The sequence below is a fragment of the Saccharomyces mikatae genome (genome assembly GCF_947241705.1).
Source record: "Saccharomyces mikatae IFO 1815 strain IFO1815 genome assembly, chromosome: 7".
Classification (NCBI taxonomy): Eukaryota; Fungi; Ascomycota; class Saccharomycetes; order Saccharomycetales; family Saccharomycetaceae; genus Saccharomyces; species Saccharomyces mikatae.
This window is the reverse complement of record NC_079262.1, coordinates 204,180-227,379: the sequence shown is the minus strand read 5'-3', so window position 1 is coordinate 227,379 and position 23,200 is coordinate 204,180. Positions and strand designations below refer to the sequence as shown.

The window sequence follows — 23,200 nt, the reverse complement described above, 5'->3', positions numbered from 1 at the left end:
CAACCATAGGTGCGATTAAAAATTAAACACTTTACTTATACTTGTACTATGACGTGTAGTCTCCGAGTTGTGCATTTTGCCAATCAGGAACACTGGTTTCATTTGCAGTAGTGTTCCTTTGCCACTCTGGGATGGAAGCATCGCTATCAGCAGTTTGTTCTCTTGCTTTTTTCCAAGCTGGAATAGCAGTGGCCTCTTTATTGGTATTACTGTTGTCCTCCATCTCCTTGTCGCTTTCTTCTTGCATGCCCATTTTGGCAAGGATCTCGGACGCAGAGGGAATCGTGTCTATACCAGGAATGCCATTAGGAGACACGGAAAATAATTTGTTATCCTGCACGTTAGTGGCGTCCATACGACTATTCATTAAACTCTTTAAAGAGTCCATTTCCTTTTGAATACTTTTCAACTCTTGTATGCTGTTGTTGTCTGAAACAAATTTGTCAATTGTGTTTTGTAAATTGGTTACCTCAAGCTTAACCAGCCTAAACTCGTCTTCTATTTTATCCCTGCTTCTTGTTGTTTGTTCCAGCACTTGTTGCAGATCAGAAATCGTGGTACTGAGTTCATTTAATGTCTCGCTTTCCTGTTTTCTAAATTCAGCTTGTTCTGCTTCGATTGCATCGAGGACCTTATCGATTTTGGAGAACTGATCGTTAATTTCTTCCTTGTCCTCCTCCAACTTGCTTCTTGCTTCTGGTAGGATATTCGGTATTACATATCTTCTAGTTACTTGATATGCACCATACAACAGCCCAGCAGTGGCTGTAGCCATCACAAAGTAGTCTTTCCAATCTCTGTGGGGCAGCGCGGGTGGCATCGCTTCATACATGTACATATCCTGCGGGTTTGCTTTATTCTCAGAATTTCTATTTTTCTTCGACACTTCATCATCCACTATTTCTTCCGTCTTGGGCCCTTTCATGGCTATTTCGATCTCTTTTTCCGTTAACCCTTTGGATTTCAAGAACTCGATTTTTTTTAAAAGTGGAGCATCCTTAATGGATTCATCCTTTAGGAAGGATACTGCTGAGTCGAATAATTCCTTACGATCTCCGCTAATGACACCGTTCATTCTTTGTTATTCTTATTAATTCTTATGTATTATTTACGTTTTCAAGTTGATGGACATTCGTTGTATTGTTCAGCATTGATATATACACACTAATCCTTCGGGCGCTGGTTATTAAAACCGTAATAATAAAAATTGTAATGAAGGGAAAGAAGATGAAATATCTGGAAACCGTGGATGGTTCAAACAATCGAAGTACTCAACGAAGTTTCAAAGGCGGCAGGTGAAAGTTGGTGGGCAGGTGTATTTGTGGTTGAAGTTAAGGAGGATGTACTTGCAGATGAGTTTACATTTGAAGCACTAATGAGAGCTCTCCCATTAGACTCGCAGGCCAGGATCCTCAATAAAAAATCATTCCACGATAGATGTTCGAGCCTATGTAGCCAGTTGCTGCAGCTGTTTGGCTGTTCTCTAGCGACAGGCCTAAATTTTCGAGAGGTTGAATTTGAAACTGGCAGCTTTGGTAAACCATTCCTAGCTAATGATCATTCTCTTCCATTTAGCATGTCAACGGGCGAGCAATGCGTAGCTATGTCCCTGGTGAAGTGTGCAAAAACTGCTAAATATCAAGATATCGGAATTGATATCGCGTCTGTGTGCAACTATAGTGGAAGGGAAGAATTGGAGCTATTCAAAGAAGTTTTTAGTGAAGGTGAGTTCAAGGCTCTACTGAGCTCGTCCGATCCGTGTACAGTATTCACTTATTTATGGTCTTTGAAGGAGTCATATACAAAATTTACAGGAACAGGTCTCAACACAGACTTGTCACTAATAGATTTTGGCAATACCACCTTCTTTCCGGTTAAGGGGGCCTCCACGTATAAAACTTTTGATGGCGTCTCACTGGTTTTCCATTCTCAATGGTTTAATAACGAAATCATCACTACTTGCATGCCAAGGTCAATGAGCGATAATATTCGCACAGGCAGACCGAAACTATATACTATCTCTTTATCTACATTACTCGATTATTTCATCGAAAATGACGATATATAACACTTTTTTTTTTTCTTTCCTGTTCTCTTTAATCTCTCGATTAGATTATTTTATCGTTCATAGGGTCTGTGTGTCTATGGAGCCCTAATAATGACACACCTGCAAAATTCATTAAACGCTTCTTGAGGTATGCATAATTCTCCATTAAATCCACCCTCAATTAACGCTAAGGCAGCACTTCCCAGACAGCTGTGATATAAATCGGCATCTTCTTCATCATTCTTACTAAAACCTCCAGTTAATGTTTTCTGTGTCCGATCAAGCAGGTAGTTTGTTGTTAGTTCAGTTTGACATAGCGCCTTCCAATCTTTTGTAAGAAGTTGCAATGAATTTAAGCACCAGAATGCGTAACATGTATCAGCAAACTTATTCTCCCTGCCCTGAAAACCACCATCATCGGTTTGGTCATAGGTAGCATTCAAATCATTTTCGAACTTCATACACCCCCGGCTTGATACTTGCCTATGTAACAACCACGTTAGAGTGTCTTCTCTAAACTTATCGGGTAGCTTTTCAAGACTAGATAATAAGGCTAAAGTAGACAGTGCACAAGAGGTGTACCCCGCATGTGGTTCATTGTGGGTACCGAAAGCTCCGCTACAACATTGTTGTGACATTATATACCCAAGCAATTTCTCAGTATCAATGTATCTATCAAAATCTTTCTTGGATCGGCACCCACATATATATAAAATGGCAACTGCAATGTAGCAGAATCTTAAATCGTCTGAATCAACTAAAGATGCGGAATTCTTGTTATAATCTAAGCAAGATACAAATGAGCCACTGGCAGGTAGTTGGCACCTAGAAACGAACCTCAGAAGACTCTCTCTGTCTAGTATAGTTTCAAAGTATTCGTAATCTTTCAGCATGATCATAGACAACAATGCAAAGAGTGTATTGGCTAAATTAATCGTTGTAGCGTTAGGAATATCCATAACTAAACTTCCGACAAACCCCGATATTACAGTATTGTTTGTGTCATTCAGCATTTTCTTGATATAATGTTTGCGCATCCAGCTAATATTATTGCCATACTTTTTAGGCACGTCGACGTCAAATATCGAGAGCCCTACTATAGAGTAGAATATTATTGCCATCCTGTTCACGTCGTGTCCCTGGTGCGAAGAGGGGAGCAACTGTAAATGCCTCTCAAAAAACTTCTTATGTTTTTTGGCCACAGCTTTCCTTAAGTCGTTGGTGACATGACACATTATTTCCACAATATAAGCAATGAGCGAAAGTACTAAAAGGGCGTCGATTCACAATTAATAAGGACACTCCAAATCGAATCCAAATTGATCAAAGTAATTAAGACATCAGCAAATGAGTAATATTCGTCAAGTTTGAGTTGCATTGAATGCATATTGTACTTGCTGTGAAGTACAACACTCTTCATTCTTCCAGGCGCAACTCAGGGAAAAAAAAAAAAAAAACTCTGAAGAGACTGCACGAGTTGATAGTAATATTGATTTTGATCTTATAATTAGCATTATTTACTCATATGTATTTCACTAAACTATTTTTAATCATCATAACAGAAATTGCATAAATTGTGGGTGTTCTTTGAAGGAACGGTGAAGAGAGATACATTCAGAAATATAACTTGAATGAAGCAATCTCAAAAGGCCTCAACTTGATAGGAATTCTGTTTATTGCATGGTTTGATTCGTCTCGTGTTGCTGTCAAACTCTTAAAAACTTCCATTTCCAAATTATCGATTTTCTCAATACGCTTCAAATTCAATTTGGTATTCAAAGAAGCAAAGGATTCTCCTCCAAGAGATTCGTAAACTCTTACTACAATACTTTGTTCATCCGTTGGCTTCAGTGAATAGTTGGACTTGATAGCACTATCATCCTCACCTCTCTTCACGTTAGACAGGATGACGTTTTCATCTCCGGAAATACTTATGATGTCATCAAAATTTTGGCCAATATCCCTAGGTACCCTGTACTTGAAATTGTAATTGAATTCATGGGCCAGCTTAACAGTGTCACTAGATAATGCACCCCTATGTGGGTAGATAGCATATTTTATCTCGTGTGTACCCATATCAGCATGTGCATCTGGAGCCTTTGGAGATCTTAATAATGACAACCTCATCAAGTTACCGTGCGTAGAAAATCCATATTTGCAATCATTTAAAATAGAAACACCTTTGCTGTATTCAGAATAATCAGCAAATTTATGATGGCAAACCTCAAATTTCGCGACATCCCATGAGGTATTATAATGAGTTGGTCTTTTGGTAATCCCGAATTGGGTTTCATATGAAGCAAAATCATTACGAACATTAACAGGAAATTCAACTTTTAAGAATTTGTTCCTGGCATCCCAGTTCTCTACCGTGGTAGAAATGTCGACTTTACTCAACTTAGCATCATTTGCTGTGGTTGCAGTAAGCGATATTATTGATTTAACTTTACATTTCTCAGAGATTTGGAAGATAACTTCAACAGCGCATTTTTCTTTCGTGTTACAAGAAACTTGAACCTTTTTTGGCTTATTGATATATTTGAATTGGTTGACGGAGTATAGTTCGGTGTCCCAAGCCTGCCAGCCCAAAGGCTTGTCATCAAAAATGACAAATTGATTTGCACCAGATTTGTTTCTACCATGCTTCGTATCCAGGTATTCCACTCCCAAAGTCTCATCTGTAATACTCGTGATCACACCAGTCTTTTTGCAAATGATAACTTTCAACTTTCCATTAGCAAGGACTATATAGTCATCGTATCCAGTTACTGAAGAAGTATAGCTGCCATTCAAAGAGCACTCTTCAAACGTCTTTTCCGGTTTTGACCATGTTAATGTCCCTAGCTCAACTAAATCAGTTTTACTTTGACCCTGAAGAAACAGAATGGTTCTGTCTATTAATGAGGTGCATTCCTTGACGACGTTATGCAATATAGGTATAGCTTCGTACTTATATACCATTTCGATACAGGAACCTGGTAGGACATCATGAAATTGACATAATAGAACATTTTCCCAGAGTTTGTTAATCTTCTCGGATGGATATTCATATGAATCGGGATATAAAACAGATGTTTTAGTAGCTATCCATTCCAAATCATGTAGTTTAACTTCAGATAATCTCATAAATTTTTTGGTCTGGGCTTGACTGGTGTATGTTCCTCTATGAAACTCGAAATACAGTTCTCCACACCATGTGGGTAAGTCACGGCCTTCATTTGTCCTTTTCAAAATGTCATCATAAAATTCATCTACTGTAATGCCAACATGTAGTTTAGGAATAACATTGCCATTTCTGTTATTCATAGATCTAATGCGTCTCATCTTTTGCAACATCTCCTCAGTTGGCCCTCCGCCACCATCACCCTTACCATATAACATCAAACCGGAACCGTAATATTCTGGCGTCTTGTTCTGCTTAGCAGTACGCAAAACATCTCCAAAGTGAGAGTCGGCTGTATACGTATTGCCAGGAGGCATGTGAGTCAACAATTGAGAGCCATCAATACCCGCCCAGTTGAATGTACTGTGCGGGAAACTATTGATATTATTCCAAGAAAGTTTTTGAGTCAGAAATCTATCAATTCCAGATAGGCGGCAAAGTTGTGGCATCTGTGAAGAATAACCAAACGTATCAGGCAACCAAAATATCTTTGACTTGAGGCCAAAATGTTTGAGGAAGAACCTTTGACCAAAAAAAAATTGTCTGGCTAACGACTCCCCTGAGGGAATGTTGGTATCGTTTTCGACCCATGTCCCTCCAACAGCAAAAAATTGAGATTGCTGAACCTTAGGAATCAATACTTTGTTGAAGAACTCAGGGTGATCTTCTAATAACCACTTAAACTGCTGAGCCTGTGAAGCAACGAATTTATATTCTGGGAAACGATCCATTAGAGTGCATTGAGAAGACCAAGATCTCACAATTTTCCTTCTTGTTTCTGCGAATGGCCATAGCCAAGCAGTGTCTATATGGCAGTTACCGATACCATAAACGTTCGTTAAGACTTGAGATTCTCCTTGTTCATAAACTTTACTACTCTCTACAAAAGTATCAAAATACTCACTTTTAAGTAAATCACGACATCTACGAACACTTGAACGATCATTTGGGTCAAAAAGGTCCATAACGGCGTTACCAAGTTGTCTTGCCTTATGTTTTTGCCAAGAATCGCCTGGCAGTTCTCTTGCAGCATCTCCTAGCATCCAAAAATCAATGTACAGCCCACGAGCATCCAGATCAGGCCAAACAATATCTGCCTTCCTTAAATGAAAGAATCTGTTATCATCTGGTGGATTTATAGTGGATCCTGCGCCGCAACCAAACATACCATTATTGCCAGCTTCAATGTAAAAGAAATACTTCCCATCTGGTGATTTTGGTAAAACATATTCAGTCCTTTCACCACCAGAGAAGGCAGTTACAGGAATCAGAGTGTTCGGGTCTATGACAACTCCTTCGTTAGAGCAGTCCCATTGAAAGAGTAATTGTTCATCAGATTTGAACCAGTCTTCGGGCAAGGAGATTTTCACTTTGAACCAGGTAGTAGACCAACTGGGACCAAAAGGCTGGTTTATATTAGCTTCTCTAAACTCTAATTCCCCCTTCTTATCACGTTCGATGATAGATTTCCAAGATGGCCTCTTATCAGGAGAAACGGGAGAGGAACCACGTTCAAAGGGAACCTGATACCACCAAACTTTAACATGATCATGATCTAATGAAATACGTTCTTTGTCATAAAACTTGGGTAAATTCAGGTCGTGGTAGTCTCCACCAGTATCAATAAATTGCCTTAATCTATTCTCATAGATTCCCTGGACAGGCTTGAACTGAGGATCATAGACAATACCCTCAGATGACATAATTCAGTTGATTAAAGATTAGTTTTGCAGTTTTGGTTTGTGTATAGAAAAACAAACTAACTGAATGATAGTGAAGTCTTCTATTCTACTAATATAGCATTGTTAAGTCGTCGCCATATGATGGCGGAGTTCTTACAATATCTCCCTTAAACGAGTTAAGGTCGGGATTACCCTCGCGTTATATGAGTCCGTGACACCTGATATATTGAAATTAGACAATAGAATCTGCCTGGAAAAGCGTACCAAAAAGGGACAAGAATAAATATTGTAATGTCAAGCAAGTCCACTCTACCTCTACGTTTACTATGTATTTACATATCTGCACATTTAAGGTGTTCAAGGAAAACCCTAGTTAGCTCATGGTTAGTTTTTGATTTGAACTTCTAGCATTTGTACTGCAGTATCAATTATACAATCTTTGAAATTGTAAAACTTGAATCCCAATAGGTTCTTAGTCTTTGAGTTGTCAAATTTGCAGGAATTTTTTTCCAAAAAACTTGGGCCGCTTCTAGGTTCTCCTATAGCTATCTTGCCATTTAGTTGTGGGAATTCCTCATTTAAAATGTCAACGACTCCTTGTGAGCAAAATAAACCTTCACTCAAGACTAGTCTTTGGCCGGCACATTCAGGTTTTTCAATCGCAACTAAGTGAGCTTTGGAGACATCACGGACGTCAATAAAAGGACCGCAGTTATTGTAGAATTTATCACCTACCTTAGAACAGATCAACCCGGATATAATGCCTGAAGAGGTATTTACACTAATTTTCAGCGAATCGGCGAACATTTGAGGGCCAAAGACGTATCCGGGATTGATGGTGGATAATGTGAACTTAACATTTCCCTGGTTTTCTTTCAGGAAATCCCAAGCAGTTCTCTCAGCAAACTTTTTCGAACCGCAATATGCGGCAACGGCATTAGCTTGACAACTCTCCCAAGTATCCTTATTCCAACTTTTTTCAGTAATCACCAAGTTAGCGTTTCCCATGTCTGTAGGATCCACTAGAGCAGCAGTAGAAGAAGTAACGACGACTTTTTCGACGGTTTCGGCGGCGTATTTCTTAATTGCTTCTAGAATAGATTTGGTACCGTTAACAGCTGGAGTTAAAAGATCCCTTTCAAAATTCGTAGTTTGGAAATGGAATGGAGAAGCTGTGTGTAATACAATCTTAATTTCTTTACCGTGTTTTTTGAAAACTTCATCAAAGGCGTTTGGAGCAGCAATATCTTCCACAATTTCCATTGACAATCTGGGATTGTTATTGAATTTCTTCAATAAAGAATTGTTTTTTTCTTGAGATCTCCCTGAACCGATAACTTTATAGCCAGCTTTCAATAAGTCGTTGACAATGTGTAAAGCAATGAAGCCCGTTGCACCAGAGACGAAAACCGTTGTATTATTGTCAGTAGTCATGATTGATTTAGGTATTTTGCACAGTAGTATAATTAATTGGTTTTTTTTTTTCAGAATTAACGTCTTAAATAAATTAGGTTGTAGATACTTTTTTCAAGTAAAATTAGCAATTAGTTTGCAAGTTGACCTTATAAACTTGTATTGAATGAAGACCGGAATTATTAGTAAGTTTTTCCGTGATTTGAACGAAAAAGTCGGAACCGCGGAGAATCTTGGACCCAGTTCGGCCGAGTTGATGACATATGTGTCCTAGGGAAACATTACTCTTAGGATTGAAACAAATTCAGACATATTGTTTTGTATATTTTTTCGGTATTGAATATTATTGATTATTATAAAATATATTGATAATTATATTGTTTTCGAGAACGGTTCTACTAAATTATTAATGGAGGTTTACCAGAAGAGGATTTTATCTTTTCTTCTTCGGTACACAGAAGATCTTGTAATGTCTAAAGTTAAATGACCCTTGGGTTCACCAATCCAACTGCCCCTTAATTCTCTCTCTTCTTCGGCCATGTAAATATATTCTGTGTTTCCATGTCTGGTGTGATCAATATCATCTCTTTTTTGAGATTGATAGCTTAATGCAGAATGAAGGATCTCTGTTGCCTCATCGAATGAGCCATTTAAAATGCTGTCAACGGTAACATAGGTTTCTGATTGTGAGGGCTTCAAACAATCGTACGAGTTTAACCAAGGGTCATTTAGAAAGTCATTGATATCGTATCTCTTGCTTGGGTCAACTTCCAGAAGATGGGTAATTGCGTTCTTGGCTCCGGAGCTTATATCGTCCCACCATGGTGCCAAGAATTCATAGTCTCCTTTACATATTTTCTTCACTAATTTTGTATGGCTCTTCTCGTAGAATGGAGGGTATCCACATAAGAGTGTGAATAGTACGCAACCAATACCCCACATATCGACTTCCATTGAATATGGTTTTGAGCAGAATATTTCTGGTGAGGTGTATTCTATCGTCCCGCATGGAGTTTTTGCGGTGTTGTCATAAATTCTCTTGGCCAATCCGAAATCCATTAACTTCACCAGTCCAATACCGCCCCCACCGACACCTAGCTTAAACTCATCTTCTTTTTGTGCGTCCCCTTGGTGGCCCTGAAACGGAATAGGTTCGAATAGTAAGTTTTCTGGTTTAATATCGCGATGGACAATACCCATAAGGTGCATATGTTTGACAGCTATTGCCACTTGTGTAACAACATGGCGAGCCAAGTCTTCGCTGAAATATGTTAGTTGGACAATCTTGTCAAATATTTCGCCGCCAGTGACCAATTCTGACACTAAATAGTAATAAGAGGCGGATTCTTGGAATCCAATAAACTTTGTGCAGTATGGATTATCCTTCGAAACCATTCTGTGAATAGCACATTCGTTCATTACCTGCTTTCTGCTGGAACTTTTGATTCGATTGTCATCTTCTGAAATTTCATTGCTCAGAATATTTTCCTTCGTGATTACTTTGATAGCAACAGGAGTTTGGTCAACCCCGGTGATGTCTACTGCTTTGAATACTCGGGAAAAAGCTCCTTCACCAATTTTATCGAGAAGTTTATAATTGTGCAACTCTGATTGTTCAGGGAACTGGTATTCCAAACTGGAATAGTATGATGACGTGTCAGAGACTTTGTCTAATTCCAATTCAACCGGAAAAATGTCATCGAAATATCCGTCGTCATGGAGCCTACTTTCCAAACAAATCTCGTCTCCATTTTCTGTATCTGATGAGGTGGTATCAATGTCCACTGAAAGGGATGATCTACGGCAATCGGATACGAAGGAGCCGTGCAAATTGTCTGAATTGCTTGTTATTCTATGAAGTTTATTTTGGCCGTCAGTGATATTTGGCGTTTGTGAGCAAAAATCGATGCCATCTACTACAAATTTTTGGTTTACTGACATATTTTTTGTTCTAAGTTGTGTATATGACGTATAGCCTCTATGATTTATGCTGTATGGAATGGATGCTTCCTAGTGCTGTTTTTTAGGAGTTCAAACTCTTTTATTACTCTATGATGCGTTATTGGGAAAGAACTAAGTACCTTTAAATTTTTCAATTGACTATCAAGATAGAGTATAAATCAGACGACTAACTATTTATACGTCAACAGATTGCGAATATTCGGATAATGACCTCACCCACTTCACATAATTGAAAATCCGACAGGCAATCAAGGGACTCTGAAATGGTTAATCTTATGCATTTACGTACCTACGTAGGAGCAATTCCATCATCATGCAGCTATTACAGGCACCAAGGTTGGGACAAACATTCAATAATCCTGTTCTCGGATAAAAAAATCAGTTAGATTATTCACTCGAACGGCGAGAATCAAGGAAGAACTATTTGACTGAAGAGGAGGCTCCTCATCTAATAACGCTTCTTCTAGAAGCGTTTCTGTCCTTCCAAACTTCTCCGGTTATTTTCTCGTTGGTTCTAATTTCTGTTAGCGGCTGGCCCCTCACCGCGCGGGGTAGGTGGAGGGTAAAAAAAAGAAACATCGTCATAGGAAGCCTATAGACGTATTAGTATCTTTCCTACAAAATCTTAACTTTTCATGCATGCAAGATCCCTAAATTAGAACATGTGTGCCTTTCTCTTCTCTTTTATTTAACACGATTTCTCTATTCTCTCCTAAGAAGTACAGCGCAGAAGGACCATTTTGCTACTTTTAGGGGTCAAACTATTGAACTTCCGAACTTTTTGGTGCCGTGTCACGCCTTAGTCATGTGATTCTTAACTTCGTTGTTGTTACAACTGTTGTTATTCTTTTTTTCTGAATAACTGGAAGCTTGCTGTTCTGTTTTCTTCGCTCTTTTCCTTTTTTTTCTCCCCTCATTAACCTCTCATAAAAATCATTTACAGCGGCACCACAAAGTGATCATGTTTAAAAAAAAGTAAATCGAAAACTAAAAATAGCATTTCACATGTCCCATGGTCAATGATTCGTTAAACGTAGTAAAGAAATCGGCAAAAGAGGGTACGCTCTTCCTGATTTTGCCGTATTATTCATGAACTTTGGTCGTTTTGCCTTAGAAAAGTGCGTGAGGAGTGCCTCAAAAGTAAAAGTAGGGAAGTTGTGACAAACTCGGCCGACATATTGAAGCAAGGAACATTCCAGAATTCTGACTGGAAAAAGCATTGTTTTTTTTTATTTCCATATGCCGAGCGGCGTAATTATTTCATTCTTTATGTCGGGTATCTAATGAGTCTTTCTCTGTATAGAACTGGGTTAATATCAAGGTTCAGCTAGCCCTTGTTAGAAGTTACGATGCATTGTTCTATTGTGAACAGCTTTGATACGACAACCAAATTTAAAAAAATGGTTGCTAAGAGATTCGAACTCTTGCATCTTACGATACCTGAGTGTTCCCACGGTTAACCGTGGTCAAGATATTTTCTTGAATCAGGCGCCTTAGACCGCTCGGCCAAACAACCAAGTTTTGTATGTTCTTTTCTGTTGTTCTGGGAATGTGTAATACCAAGGTCCCCCCACAATCCTTATATATGATCTTAGTGTTGGAATAAGTGATTACTACTATACACCTATTCGTATAAATTGGATTAAGTTATTGCAACTATACGTCTTCGTATAAATTGAAGTAGAAAAATTCTAATAATAGAATTTACTGCAGTAATGAGATAAAGATCTATTAATTGATCAGAACTTATTATATAAGAAGATGAGTTATCATCAAATTCTTATCATTAACACTCTGATTTATGTCTGAACCTTTTGGTTTAATATAACTAATCAGCGTGTGTTTTATATACCTCTCTTATATAGATTAAGAAGGAACGACTATTCTTAATTATTACAACTTACTAAACTACTAATTATCAACACTTAGCAAAGTTACCTGTTGTTGTTGGAATATGTTGATGATTGGTAGTTTTTGTAAGTTGTAATAATTAAGAATAAGTCGTTTTTTGTTGATAATTAGTAGTTTAGTAAGTTGTAATAATTAAGAATAGTCGTTCCTTCTTAATCTATATAAGAGAGGTATATAAAACACACGCTGATTAGTTATTGTTGTAATATAAATCAACTATCATCTACTAACTAGTATTTACGTTACTAGTATATTATCATATACGGTGTTAGGAAATGACGTAGATTATGAGAAGCCGTCATCGAAGTTAGTGGAAACTGAAATGCAAGGATTAATAATGTAATAGGATAATGACTGACAACATATAAAATGACAATAAAAGCATTTACAGAATTATGTAGAATTACGAGTTCCAGTTATTGGATTCCTATATCCTCGAGGAGAACTTCTAGTAAATTCTATATACCAAATAATACTGCCTTTACCAATAATGGTATCCCAACAATCATCTCAAAATTCACCCACTTCTCAACAGTCAATTCATCACGGTAGTACTTCTCCTGTATAGTTGCTAGTCAGAGCCTTTTTTTTTTTCTTTTTTAAAATGTTTTTTTTTTATCTAAAGTTATTGGATTTTGGTGCATAAATATAAATAGAGAATTAATCTCTTTGGAAGTGCTAAGATATAAACAACTCACATCCCTTCAGTTCTACACAATAATAGAATATAATGCTATTAAAGAACATTTAAAAACATATTCACATATTAAAAACTAGCTAAAACGAGACTTGTTCTCTACTCATTGAATCCATTGCTCTTAAACTTAAGAATTTCTTGGCAAGTGCTACATCCATCACCGCTAAGCCAACAATTTTGCATAAGGTGATAGTTCTTTTACAGTTGCCTTCATTCAAGTTTAAGACAATATCCTTCATAGAGTTCATTTCACCAATTTCAATAGTATCATGAGGGGCGATACTCGAATCAATCAATTCTCCTGATTCTAGTAGTGTATGTTGCCTTGAGTCTACTAATATGCGAACATTTTCGTCATTAAATTTGAATTTATCGATCAACTTCTTATCGCATTCATGCATTACTGGCTTGTAACTCCCAATTAACGAGATATATGTATGTTTCTGCACTGTAGAATCTTTATTATTTTCCAGTTGCTCAAGATACAGATTGGGCTCTAGAGTAGGTAGGCAACCAAATATAATATCACTAGTAGAAACAACTTCATTATTTTTTGAGCTCACATCATTCAATTGGTACTGATTAAATTTTATTCTCAAATCACTTCCAAATGACTTGCTCAATGATTCCAAACAATCTAGATCCATCATGTTCTTGTGGTATAGTATATTTATTTCAATTAGTTTCAAAGAGTCTTTCACTGCCACTGATCCTAATATTTTAATGGCTACGAATATGTGCCAAAAAGCCTGTAGACCAGTTCCAAAGCATGTCAAATGACAAGTGTTATCCTCAAATTTGAACAAGGCATCATATGGATCTGACAGTTGCTTATACAAGCCAATACATGACACTAATGCAGTTCTTATAGCAGTAATTTGTTTGGCTTCAAAACATCCAATCAAATTTCCTGTTTCGGGTTCAAGAAGGTTAATTACACCTTGAAAATTTTTGTTGTTGTTATTCACTAAAATTTTTATCCCTGAAAAGTCCTTGCTCACAACAGGCATAAATATATGAGATATCTTAGAATCCTTATTGCTTTCATCCAATTCTTTGAATATCCTATTGGGCAGTATCTCGTGGTTTTGGGAATAGAGTCTCAATGATTCATGCAAACCGATAAGAGATTCGATGATTGTATGCGAAGAACAATTTAAAAAGAACGCTCTAACCTCATCATCAGTAATTATGGAATTGTTCATGACAGATAACAAGATATCAAATAACAATACTCAAGGGGATAACAAATGTTGAGATGTGCCGCTAGTGTCACACAATATGCAGCATTTTTGCTTAATTCAAGGAAGATCTGCTATAGACCGAGCTTTTCTATCTCTTTTTTTCCTCTAATGTGTTCGAATATGAACAGAACACGACAAAAAAGAGACCATTTTTTAACAAAGCGTCCATTATCAACTAATAATGCAGAAAACCTGTTGGACAGATGAGAGTGTGTAAAATGAATGTCTTTAAAAAGAGATATATATCATCATGTTTCTATTTACTATAATTTAGCACGCAATAATATAAGAATATTGATTCTGGGAAGGGTGCATGAACGATTTTATCGCTATCCTTACTTTTTACAATCCGTAGGTTTCACAGACATAATTGATGTTTTCATCATGACAATATTTCTCAGTCAACTGTAGTAACGATGGAGGCCCACATGAAAACAGCCAAGTTTCATCTTCTTTCACTTCTGCGCTTTCTTGTTGAAAGCCTTTCAATTCATTGAAAAGAGTAAAATAGCGTTTAGATTTTACTTCGATCAAGTCACCATTCTCTCCAGTGGGATCGTCACTTGTCTCCCGTGATTTATTACGGTAAGCATTTTTCGAATTATTTTTAGAAATTGAAAGATCTTCGTCTTCATTGTTGAAAGATCCCATTTCATACTCTGAATTTTCATCATCGATAGAGGTTGTGGTTCCGTTCAATCGCGTTTCCTCCGAGTACTCTCCACTAATGAATACTAAAAACTTCTTGTTACTTGAGCCTATCTTTTCAAAATCTAACCCATTCGTCTTTAAATAATTTAAAACAAGTCCATATTCAGAGTAATCCTTTATTAACCAAATCATTTTCAGGAATTTTACATCCTCTTTGGTAAAAAAATGCCTGAATAATGGTAGGCCAAATGATATACCAGACCCACCGCATACAATAGCTATGTTCGTACCTTGAGAGAAACATTTTGTAGGTACAGAGGGAGGGTAGCTGCTAACCAAAGTATAAGTTCTTTCTTGGTCCAAATGAAAGGATTTCGGATTGCTGCGAAGAGATTCTATCTGGCCACCTTGCTTGGATGTCGAGGTTTCCTTTACAATGAGGTCGATTGAATCGTCCTCGGCTAAGGACGCAATTGTGTAAGGATGTGATGGTAATAACCAGTAAAGTGGATTCATTCTTCTGTAAGGACTTATTCTGATATGTGATCCCGGTTCGTAAGACTTTGGAAGGGCGGCTCTGGGCAGTCTTACATGAACTAAATTTGTAGTTGCATAGTTCGCATCCTTGTTCAACACTGTTACAGGTTTCGCAAATATTACTCTATTGATCATATGGACGAGTAACAGGATACAGTTTAGTAGAAGAAATGGGAACTTAACGCTCGGCCTCGAGTGTATCGGGGTGAGCAATATGAACGCGAGGTTGACTAGGTTATGCACAATATAAAACAGACGATAGTTGTATCTTCTCATAGGTCCAATCGAGCATATGAGCAAAAAAACTACCAAGATTGATATTATGAATCCCACAAAATTGAAAGTCTTAAAAATCAATTTCTGTTTTAGAGAAACGTTATCGTCTATGGCCCATTTAATGATAAAAAAAATCCCATGAAGAAGACCAATCATTGTGACGACACGTGAAAACCATTTATGGAATGGTATAAAGTCAGTGTAAGTGAACTTTTTCCCGAGAATCCAATTAGGCCTTAAAGTGAGGAATAAGTTTAACGGAATTAACGCATAACTCAACCTCCCTAATCTTTTTAAATAGACCGTAGATTGGGTGATTAGAGAGTAATGGTAGTAGAAAGGAACCAGAAGTGCAAAAAACAATATACCTATATGAAATGCGGGATCTATATTATAGAACCGATAAATCATCTTATTCTTGATTGGTGACGCTGACCTAGCTGGGGTCCTCGTCCCGAAGGTTCTTAGAAGAACCAACATAATCACATAAGCCAAAGATATTACAACCACATAGTATCCGTACTTGATATTAGCAAAATGTGTCTCGGAGTGTCTTTTGACGAAAGGATTGTTAGGTAAATCCTTTGTATCCATTAGTAGGCTTGACGAATTAGAAGTTAATGGCAACCAGAAATGGAAAATGCGAACCACCCAAATATTAAGTGAACAATATATAGAAGGAAATTCTAGAGTCTTCTAACTTCGCTAAAAGTGATTGGGACCCGTGATAACATACCTATGAAGAATATTTATATCATGTTTTCAACACATAAAATATATCGGTATTACTGAATAAAGACCAACTAAATTCTTTTTACCCGGCTGCCTATTGTGTCCACTTTCTCAAATACAGAAAATGTACCAACCTTTCTAAGCTGAGTAAAAGGGGCACAGTGACTGCTATTGAAGTTAGGTTTCAACACATTGGTCTGTAGCTTTTCGACAGTACTTTAAGATTTTATACTGGGTAATAAGATTGACTCGATAAAAAGTAGAAAAAAATGCCGTCCAATAACAGCAGTTTTCTAGATATTGACGATGATCTCGAGGGTGTGGATGATTTTGGCAACGAGCCCAATCCATTCGATGATTCCACTGTCCCCGATAGTCAAAACATGACCAATTCTACCACAGCAAAAGCCAGCGATTTTTATAACACAATGGGCAGTAAGGGTGAGTCTGCACCATTACAAGGTCAAATGGACCCGCCGGCGTATGATAAAGTGATAGGAGAGGACGATGTAAACGATGGCAGTCGGCGTGACGAATTGAGACCAGGGTTAATAAACTACTATTCCAGATACTTCCAACTTGATTTGACACAATTCAAGAAAAGATTATCCGCAGTGCTGACATTTAGGAATGATTACAATTCCGAAGGTAGTGATAGTAACAGTGATTTATACGGTGCTGTATGGATCACTGCCACGGTGGTGATGATTAATTTCACCATGAGCAAGGGGTTAAAATTCATTATAAGCGACGTAATTGAGGGTATCAGGAGTGGTGAGGACATTGACAGGGCTAGTCAATTTAAGAAGTTGCTTCATTCGATCTGGCTATTTTACGGATATACGTTCGGCGTGCCCTTCATCACCATGCAAGTATTGAATAGAGATGAGCACTCAGAGCGCAATAGAAGTTTCAAGAGCATTCCTGAATTGATTTCCGTCTATGGATATTCTAATTTGATCTGGATACCCGTCTGCGTTATTTTGAATATATTGGATATGTCTAAGCATCTAAGAACTATCCAAGCCATTCAATGGGCAATTGTGGCCCTGGGATGGGCACAGTCGTCATATTTTTTGAATTCTCAAATGACGAATAGTGGCAACGGGGCACAACCGGACGGGAAGTTTTCGTTGTCCATTATAGTCGTGATTGCCTTGCACTCTTTATTCTGTTTATTATTTAGGTTTATAATCTTTTGAACAAAATCACATACGACGATCCATAATTAGTATTTGTTGGACTATTATTATGAGGAATTAAACATGAGTGTTTATACGTTCTATATACATATAAATATACATATATATTAATGCAAAATGCAAGTTTTGTGCTATTCATTAGAGATGACCTTTGTTTAAGGTTTATTATTTTCATAGTCATCATAGGTTATGTCGTAAATGGTTTTATCTTTGAATTTCAGAGAAATTTTCGATGAAATGCTTATATCAGCTCTGGTAAAGCCTTTCGAAAAAGTACAATTATCGCTTTTTATAGGATTGGAAGAAGCAGAGTGCTTTTTCTTAATGCATGGTAAACAAGGCGTGAGTAAAACCAGCTTATCAATATGCTTAATTAATTTTCGCGAACTCGTACCCTCAATAACATCATCCGGAATGGCAACATTCTGCAGTAGTGTGCCTCGGTATAACTGGATATCATCGGGGGTCAAAATGTAACGCAACTTGTCCGAGATCAATGGCATTATGGAGTAGTCCTGAAGTAAAATCTCAATTTTGGCATTACATTTTATTTTCTTCAAACGACACTTATCACAACTTGGACCGCTTCTCTGCCTCTTAGAATTTGAACTAGTAGATGTGCCGGAAGAAGTCGTCGAGTTACTGGAAGACCGGGAAATCATGGGCATTTGAGTGGATGATGAATTAGCGTCTTCATTATCAATGGAAAAAAAAGCATGATTATGGTATTCAAATGACGGCGGGGTATAATTTTGTGAACAAGAAACAACACCTCCAACAGGAAGAGTCGGCGGCGGTGTTATCGTGGCAATACCCATAGTGTATTTGTTGGTGTCTAGGGCAACAGCCTTCAACCTCTTATAGTTTGGAGCAAGCTTGTCGCACGGAAAAACTCGTTTCTTCGTCCAAGTGGCAGACAAGAGTTCCGGATCAGTGATGCCTACATTTTGCGCTCCTTTACGACACACGTCCTTCTCCAGCATGGATACACTGGGCAGCAACAGAGGCGGTAAAGATTGATCTCTGTTCCTTACCGTAATGCTAGTAGACATCTTTTTTTGCTATACAACGATCTCAGTGACTTGGCTTGTGTATTTTCACTTTTACAGACCCTACCACAAATCCACTGCATGTACCAATGCTTTCATGTAGATGCCGGAAACTGTAACCAGAAAGAACGGCAATTTTTTTTTGTCGACACCACAAACCTAAAACGATAAAAACGCTCAAACATCCGATGAATATCCCAAATACAAGTAACGCTTTTTATATGGGCAAAGAACACAAACCAGAGAGACAAGCATCACAAGTAGGCATCTGTGCTGTATAGCAACAGAAGCCAGATAGACACAAAGAAGACAAAAAAAACAAACAAAGCTGCTGCTCGAAACACACTGTAGGAAAACCATTATCGTAAGAGAACTTCTGCCGTGGGCTACAATGGCCTGAAATCGGCCCATTTTTTCCCTCTTTTGTGGTCCAATCGTTCTAATCCTCGAGGGAATTCGGCGCAGAAAGCAGAGAAGAGTGGCTAAACCGGCGAGTGCCTGCAAGATCCACAGAACAAACCGGACGAACTGTCGCTCCGAAAAAGCGCCTGTTCCGGAAAGAGTTAGACATAGAAGCGATTAATATAGGAAAGCGGGGATTCGCTGAAGAGCAATCCCAGAAGGGTAAAAGAGAAACAATGGGTCGTCAGTATACGGACCTCTGGCGAAGTCCGAACCCTTGAATTCAAAGGTGATCGATGATTCGTTTTTCAGTGCGGTACGGTTCCTGCCGCTTGTGGACCCCACGCAAAACATATCACTCGGTTCTCGCTGCTGACAAGTCCGGTTTACGTTATACCGTATCAGGATTACCATACTGGTTCAATCAGTGGGAAGAATGCGCATTGTCAAAGACCTCCCTAATGGATTTTGCGTGGCAGTTCGTTGTCAATGATGTGGAGTTCAACCCACCTTCAATACATAGTTGTGAGTCAAGCGTGGGGGGAGGGGACCCAGTGACGAAAAATGAGATTTTTGGACAATGGTAAGCTCATGCTGGCGGCGAGAGTATAGCTGGTAAAACAAGGCGATTTTAGTGTTAAGCAGTATATCGGCCAGCTGCGCCTGTGGTTGCAATTGTACGGTAGCATACAGTGGTCTAGAGAGCGTATGTAGTCATTCTGGGAGTCACGCAATAAAAAAACACAACAACAGAGAGTCTGCTCGAAGGCATATCCCGTTGTTCAAAGCGAACAAAAATCTTATCTCTTAAGTCAAAAGCACGGAAAGTAGTGATTTCTTGAATCGTTGTCGAGGGTATCTACAATACGGGCTTCATTATCATTAAAAGTAGAATATCCCAAAAATACATAAATGAGCAAAATTTCATTGTGTGCAAAGGTCGGTGAAACCTCATGGATGTGTTGGATCATGCGAAGACAAGACCTTATCACTTATAGGAAGCAATATGAAAAATATTTTACGCGTTACCCAATATAGCAAAGTTTCGCGCTAAAAAAAAAATAAAAAGCAATTACAAACAAAAAGAAAAAAAAGGAAGCAAGAGAAGATGTAACAGAAGCTAAGGTCAAAAACCTCTCTCACTTGACGTAGTAAGCAATATAAAAGTTCGAACCGTGACCTTTTGTTTTCCCCGCTCAAGCTGCTACGAAGATTATAGAAGAATCAAACGCTCGAAAAGTAACTCTATTTCAAACAGTAAAATATTTCTCCATTGCTAATGGCGAGACGCAGATTACCAGACAGACCACCGAACGGAATAGGGGCTGGTGAACGGCCGAGACTGGTACCGAGACCTATTAATGTTCAAGACTCTGTGAATCAGCTAACTAAGCCGTTCAGGATTCCTTACAAGAATACCCACATTCCGCCCGCCGCTGTCAGAATCGCCACCGAATCTGAGAATAATATCGTAGGGGGAAGGAGCTTGAGGAAAAGATCTGCGACTGTATCTTATACTGGCTTGGACGTAAATGCTGATGAAATGGAGTACAATAGCCAAGATATGAGCTTTTCTCAGTTGAACAAACGACGGAAGGATGCCCTCAGTGCTCAAAGGTTAGCAAAGGACCCGACAAGACTAAGTAATATCGAGTATACGTTGAAAAGGTCTTTCACTGTTCCGATTAAGGGTTACGTACAGAGGCATAGTCTTCCATTAACCTTGGGGATGAAAAAGAAAATCACTCCTGAACCTCGACCATTACACGACCCGACAGACGAATTCGCCATAGTGCTTTATGACCCGTCTGTTGACGGGGAAATGATCTTTCATGACACATCTATGGAAAACAAGGGAGAAGAATTGAAAAAGGTGGCGAAAAGTACCCAGGAAAAGGAGAACGCTAGCAAAGAAGAAACTAATCAAGAACAAAAACCTACTCAAAGAATAGGGCACCATCCCGCGTTGATGACCAATGGGGTCAGAAACAAATCTTTGCGTGAACTACTGGGCGATTCGGAAAACTCGGCAGATAACAAGAAGAAATTTGCCAGTGTCCCCGTTGTTATTGATCCTAAACTAGCCAAGATTTTAAGACCCCATCAAGTTGAAGGTGTCAGATTTTTATACCGTTGTGTCACAGGGCTTGTCATGAAGGATTACTTAGAGGCTGAAGCGTTTAACACTTCAAGCGAAGATCCATTGAAAAGTGACGAAAAGGCGCTTACACAATCTCAAAAGACTGAAGAAAACAATAGAGGCGCCTATGGCTGTATCATGGCCGATGAGATGGGGTTAGGTAAGACATTGCAATGTATAGCGCTGATGTGGACATTACTAAGGCAGGGCCCGCAGGGTAAAAGACTTATTGACAAGTGTATTATTGTTTGTCCATCTTCTCTGGTCAATAACTGGGCGAACGAACTGGTAAAATGGCTGGGTCCAAACACATTAACCCCATTAGCCGTTGATGGGAAAAAATCATCAATGGGTGGTGGAAATACAACAGTGTCACAAGCCATTCATGCATGGGCGCAAGCACAAGGTAGAAATATTGTGAAGCCCGTTTTAATCATATCGTATGAAACTTTACGTCGTAACGTAGATCAATTGAAAAACTGCGATGTGGGCCTAATGCTAGCAGATGAAGGTCATCGTTTGAAAAATGGTGATTCTTTGACATTCACAGCCTTAGATAGTATCAATTGTCCGAGAAGAGTCATCTTATCTGGTACGCCCATTCAAAACGATCTTTCAGAGTATTTTGCCCTACTAAGTTTTTCTAATCCTGGCTTATTAGGATCTAGAGCAGAATTCCGAAAAAACTTCGAGAATCCAATTTTGCGAGGACGTGATGCTGATGCTACCGACAAAGAGATCGCAAAAGGCGAGGCGCAATTGCAAAAGCTATCTACTATTGTCTCCAAATTTATTATTCGTCGTACTAATGATATTTTGGCCAAGTATTTGCCCTGCAAGTATGAGCACGTTATTTTCGTTAATTTAAAGCCATTACAGAATAATCTTTACAATAAATTAATCAAATCCAGGGAGGTCAAGAAAGTAGTTAAAGGTGTTGGTGGCTCTCAACCGTTAAGGGCAATTGGTATTTTAAAAAAGCTATGTAATCATCCAAATCTTTTAAATTTTGAGGATGAATTTGAGGACGATGATGATTTGGATTTACCTGATGATTATAATATGCCCAATTCAAAGGCCAGAGACGTACAAACAAAGTATTCTGCAAAGTTTTCCATTTTAGAAAGGTTTCTTCACAAGATAAAAACTGAATCTGATGATAAGATTGTTCTAATCTCCAATTACACTCAAACTTTAGATCTAATTGAAAAAATGTGCAGGTACAAGCATTATAGTGCCGTACGGTTGGATGGCACAATGTCAATTAATAAAAGACAGAAATTGGTGGATCGGTTTAACGATCCTGAAGGTCAGGAGTTTATTTTTCTTTTAAGTTCTAAAGCAGGTGGTTGTGGTATCAATCTGATAGGAGCGAACAGGCTAATTTTGATGGATCCGGATTGGAATCCCGCTGCTGATCAACAAGCTTTGGCACGTGTTTGGAGGGATGGTCAAAAAAAGGATTGTTTCATTTACAGGTTCATATCGACTGGTACGATAGAAGAAAAAATCTTCCAAAGACAATCTATGAAAATGAGTTTGAGTTCATGTGTGGTCGATGCCAAGGAAGATGTTGAAAGATTGTTTAGTTCTGACAATTTAAGGCAATTGTTTCAAAAAAATGAAACCACAATATGTGAGACACATGAAACTTACCATTGTAAGCGTTGTAATGCGCATGGAAAACAATTAAGGAAGGCACCTGCAATGCTATATGGTGATGCAACAACTTGGAATCATTTAAATCATGAAGCTTTGGAGAAAACAAATGATCATTTACTAAAAAACGAGCATCACTACAACGATATCAGTTTTGCATTTCAGTATATTTCACATTAATTTTCTCATATTAATTCACTCATAAAAGGAATTGGAAATTCAATTATTGGGAGGTCATTACATACTTTTCATAATCATAGGAATGGTCATATATATATAAACATAGCAAACGATGGCAAGTAGGGCAAGATTACTAAGTATCTGTACGTATTTCCAAATAAAAAAAGTGTAATCATAGGATCTAAAAGCAAAAAAGTCAAGTTTTCAAATACTATATGGAACTCGATGATTCCTGTTATTTTTATTTTCAGTG

The 23,200-nt window shown here is 38.2% G+C and overlaps 11 protein-coding genes and 1 non-coding gene across 12 annotated transcripts; 3 read left to right on the top strand and 9 right to left on the bottom strand.

Moving 5' to 3' along the window:
* Positions 1-46: 46 nt before the first annotated feature.
* On the bottom strand, positions 47-1,075 carry PEX14 (Pex14p; the record flags this gene model as incomplete). The annotated part of the gene is made up of 1 exon (XM_056222569.1): positions 47-1,075. One exon carries the CDS (start codon positions 1,073-1,075, stop codon positions 47-49), a length of 1,029 nt encoding a protein of 342 aa, XP_056082247.1.
* A 174-nt stretch (positions 1,076-1,249) lies between these two features.
* Positions 1,250-2,068, top strand: LYS5 (holo-[acyl-carrier-protein] synthase; the record flags this gene model as incomplete). The annotated part of the gene is made up of 1 exon (XM_056222568.1): positions 1,250-2,068. The coding sequence occupies one exon, from the start codon at positions 1,250-1,252 to the stop codon at positions 2,066-2,068; it is 819 nt and encodes a 272-aa protein (XP_056082246.1).
* Positions 2,069-2,142: 74 nt separating this feature from the next.
* On the bottom strand, positions 2,143-3,282 carry CDC43 (protein geranylgeranyltransferase type I subunit CDC43; the record flags this gene model as incomplete). The annotated part of the gene is made up of 1 exon (XM_056222567.1): positions 2,143-3,282. The coding sequence occupies one exon, from the start codon at positions 3,280-3,282 to the stop codon at positions 2,143-2,145; it is 1,140 nt and encodes a 379-aa protein (XP_056082245.1).
* Positions 3,283-3,661: 379 nt separating this feature from the next.
* Positions 3,662-6,913, bottom strand: AMS1 (alpha-mannosidase; the record flags this gene model as incomplete). Its single annotated transcript, XM_056222566.1, has 1 exon — positions 3,662-6,913. One exon carries the CDS (start codon positions 6,911-6,913, stop codon positions 3,662-3,664), a length of 3,252 nt encoding a protein of 1,083 aa, XP_056082244.1.
* Positions 6,914-7,276: 363 nt separating this feature from the next.
* ARI1 (carbonyl reductase (NADPH-dependent) ARI1) lies at positions 7,277-8,326 on the bottom strand (the record flags this gene model as incomplete). Its single annotated transcript, XM_056222565.1, has 1 exon — positions 7,277-8,326. One exon carries the CDS (start codon positions 8,324-8,326, stop codon positions 7,277-7,279), a length of 1,050 nt encoding a protein of 349 aa, XP_056082243.1.
* Positions 8,327-8,722: 396 nt separating this feature from the next.
* On the bottom strand, positions 8,723-10,246 carry RCK1 (putative serine/threonine protein kinase RCK1; the record flags this gene model as incomplete). Its single annotated transcript, XM_056222563.1, has 1 exon — positions 8,723-10,246. The coding sequence occupies one exon, from the start codon at positions 10,244-10,246 to the stop codon at positions 8,723-8,725; it is 1,524 nt and encodes a 507-aa protein (XP_056082242.1).
* Positions 10,247-11,668: 1,422 nt separating this feature from the next.
* Positions 11,669-11,783, bottom strand: Smki_7.trna6L. The gene is made up of 2 exons: positions 11,746-11,783; positions 11,669-11,712 (listed from the first exon to the last, which is right to left on the bottom strand). It is a non-coding gene; the product is annotated as a tRNA-Leu (tRNA).
* A 1,172-nt stretch (positions 11,784-12,955) lies between these two features.
* On the bottom strand, positions 12,956-14,080 carry SMKI07G0970 (uncharacterized protein; the record flags this gene model as incomplete). The annotated part of the gene is made up of 1 exon (XM_056222562.1): positions 12,956-14,080. The coding sequence occupies one exon, from the start codon at positions 14,078-14,080 to the stop codon at positions 12,956-12,958; it is 1,125 nt and encodes a 374-aa protein (XP_056082241.1).
* A 381-nt stretch (positions 14,081-14,461) lies between these two features.
* Positions 14,462-16,177, bottom strand: AIM14 (putative metalloreductase; the record flags this gene model as incomplete). The annotated part of the gene is made up of 1 exon (XM_056222561.1): positions 14,462-16,177. The coding sequence occupies one exon, from the start codon at positions 16,175-16,177 to the stop codon at positions 14,462-14,464; it is 1,716 nt and encodes a 571-aa protein (XP_056082240.1).
* Positions 16,178-16,584: 407 nt separating this feature from the next.
* On the top strand, positions 16,585-17,517 carry YIP5 (Yip5p; the record flags this gene model as incomplete). The annotated part of the gene is made up of 1 exon (XM_056222560.1): positions 16,585-17,517. The coding sequence occupies one exon, from the start codon at positions 16,585-16,587 to the stop codon at positions 17,515-17,517; it is 933 nt and encodes a 310-aa protein (XP_056082239.1).
* Positions 17,518-17,672: 155 nt separating this feature from the next.
* On the bottom strand, positions 17,673-18,569 carry SUT1 (Sut1p; the record flags this gene model as incomplete). Its single annotated transcript, XM_056222559.1, has 1 exon — positions 17,673-18,569. The coding sequence occupies one exon, from the start codon at positions 18,567-18,569 to the stop codon at positions 17,673-17,675; it is 897 nt and encodes a 298-aa protein (XP_056082238.1).
* A 1,678-nt stretch (positions 18,570-20,247) lies between these two features.
* RAD54 (DNA-dependent ATPase RAD54) lies at positions 20,248-22,947 on the top strand (the record flags this gene model as incomplete). Its single annotated transcript, XM_056222558.1, has 1 exon — positions 20,248-22,947. The coding sequence occupies one exon, from the start codon at positions 20,248-20,250 to the stop codon at positions 22,945-22,947; it is 2,700 nt and encodes an 899-aa protein (XP_056082237.1).
* Between the last annotated feature and the right edge of the window lie 253 nt (positions 22,948-23,200).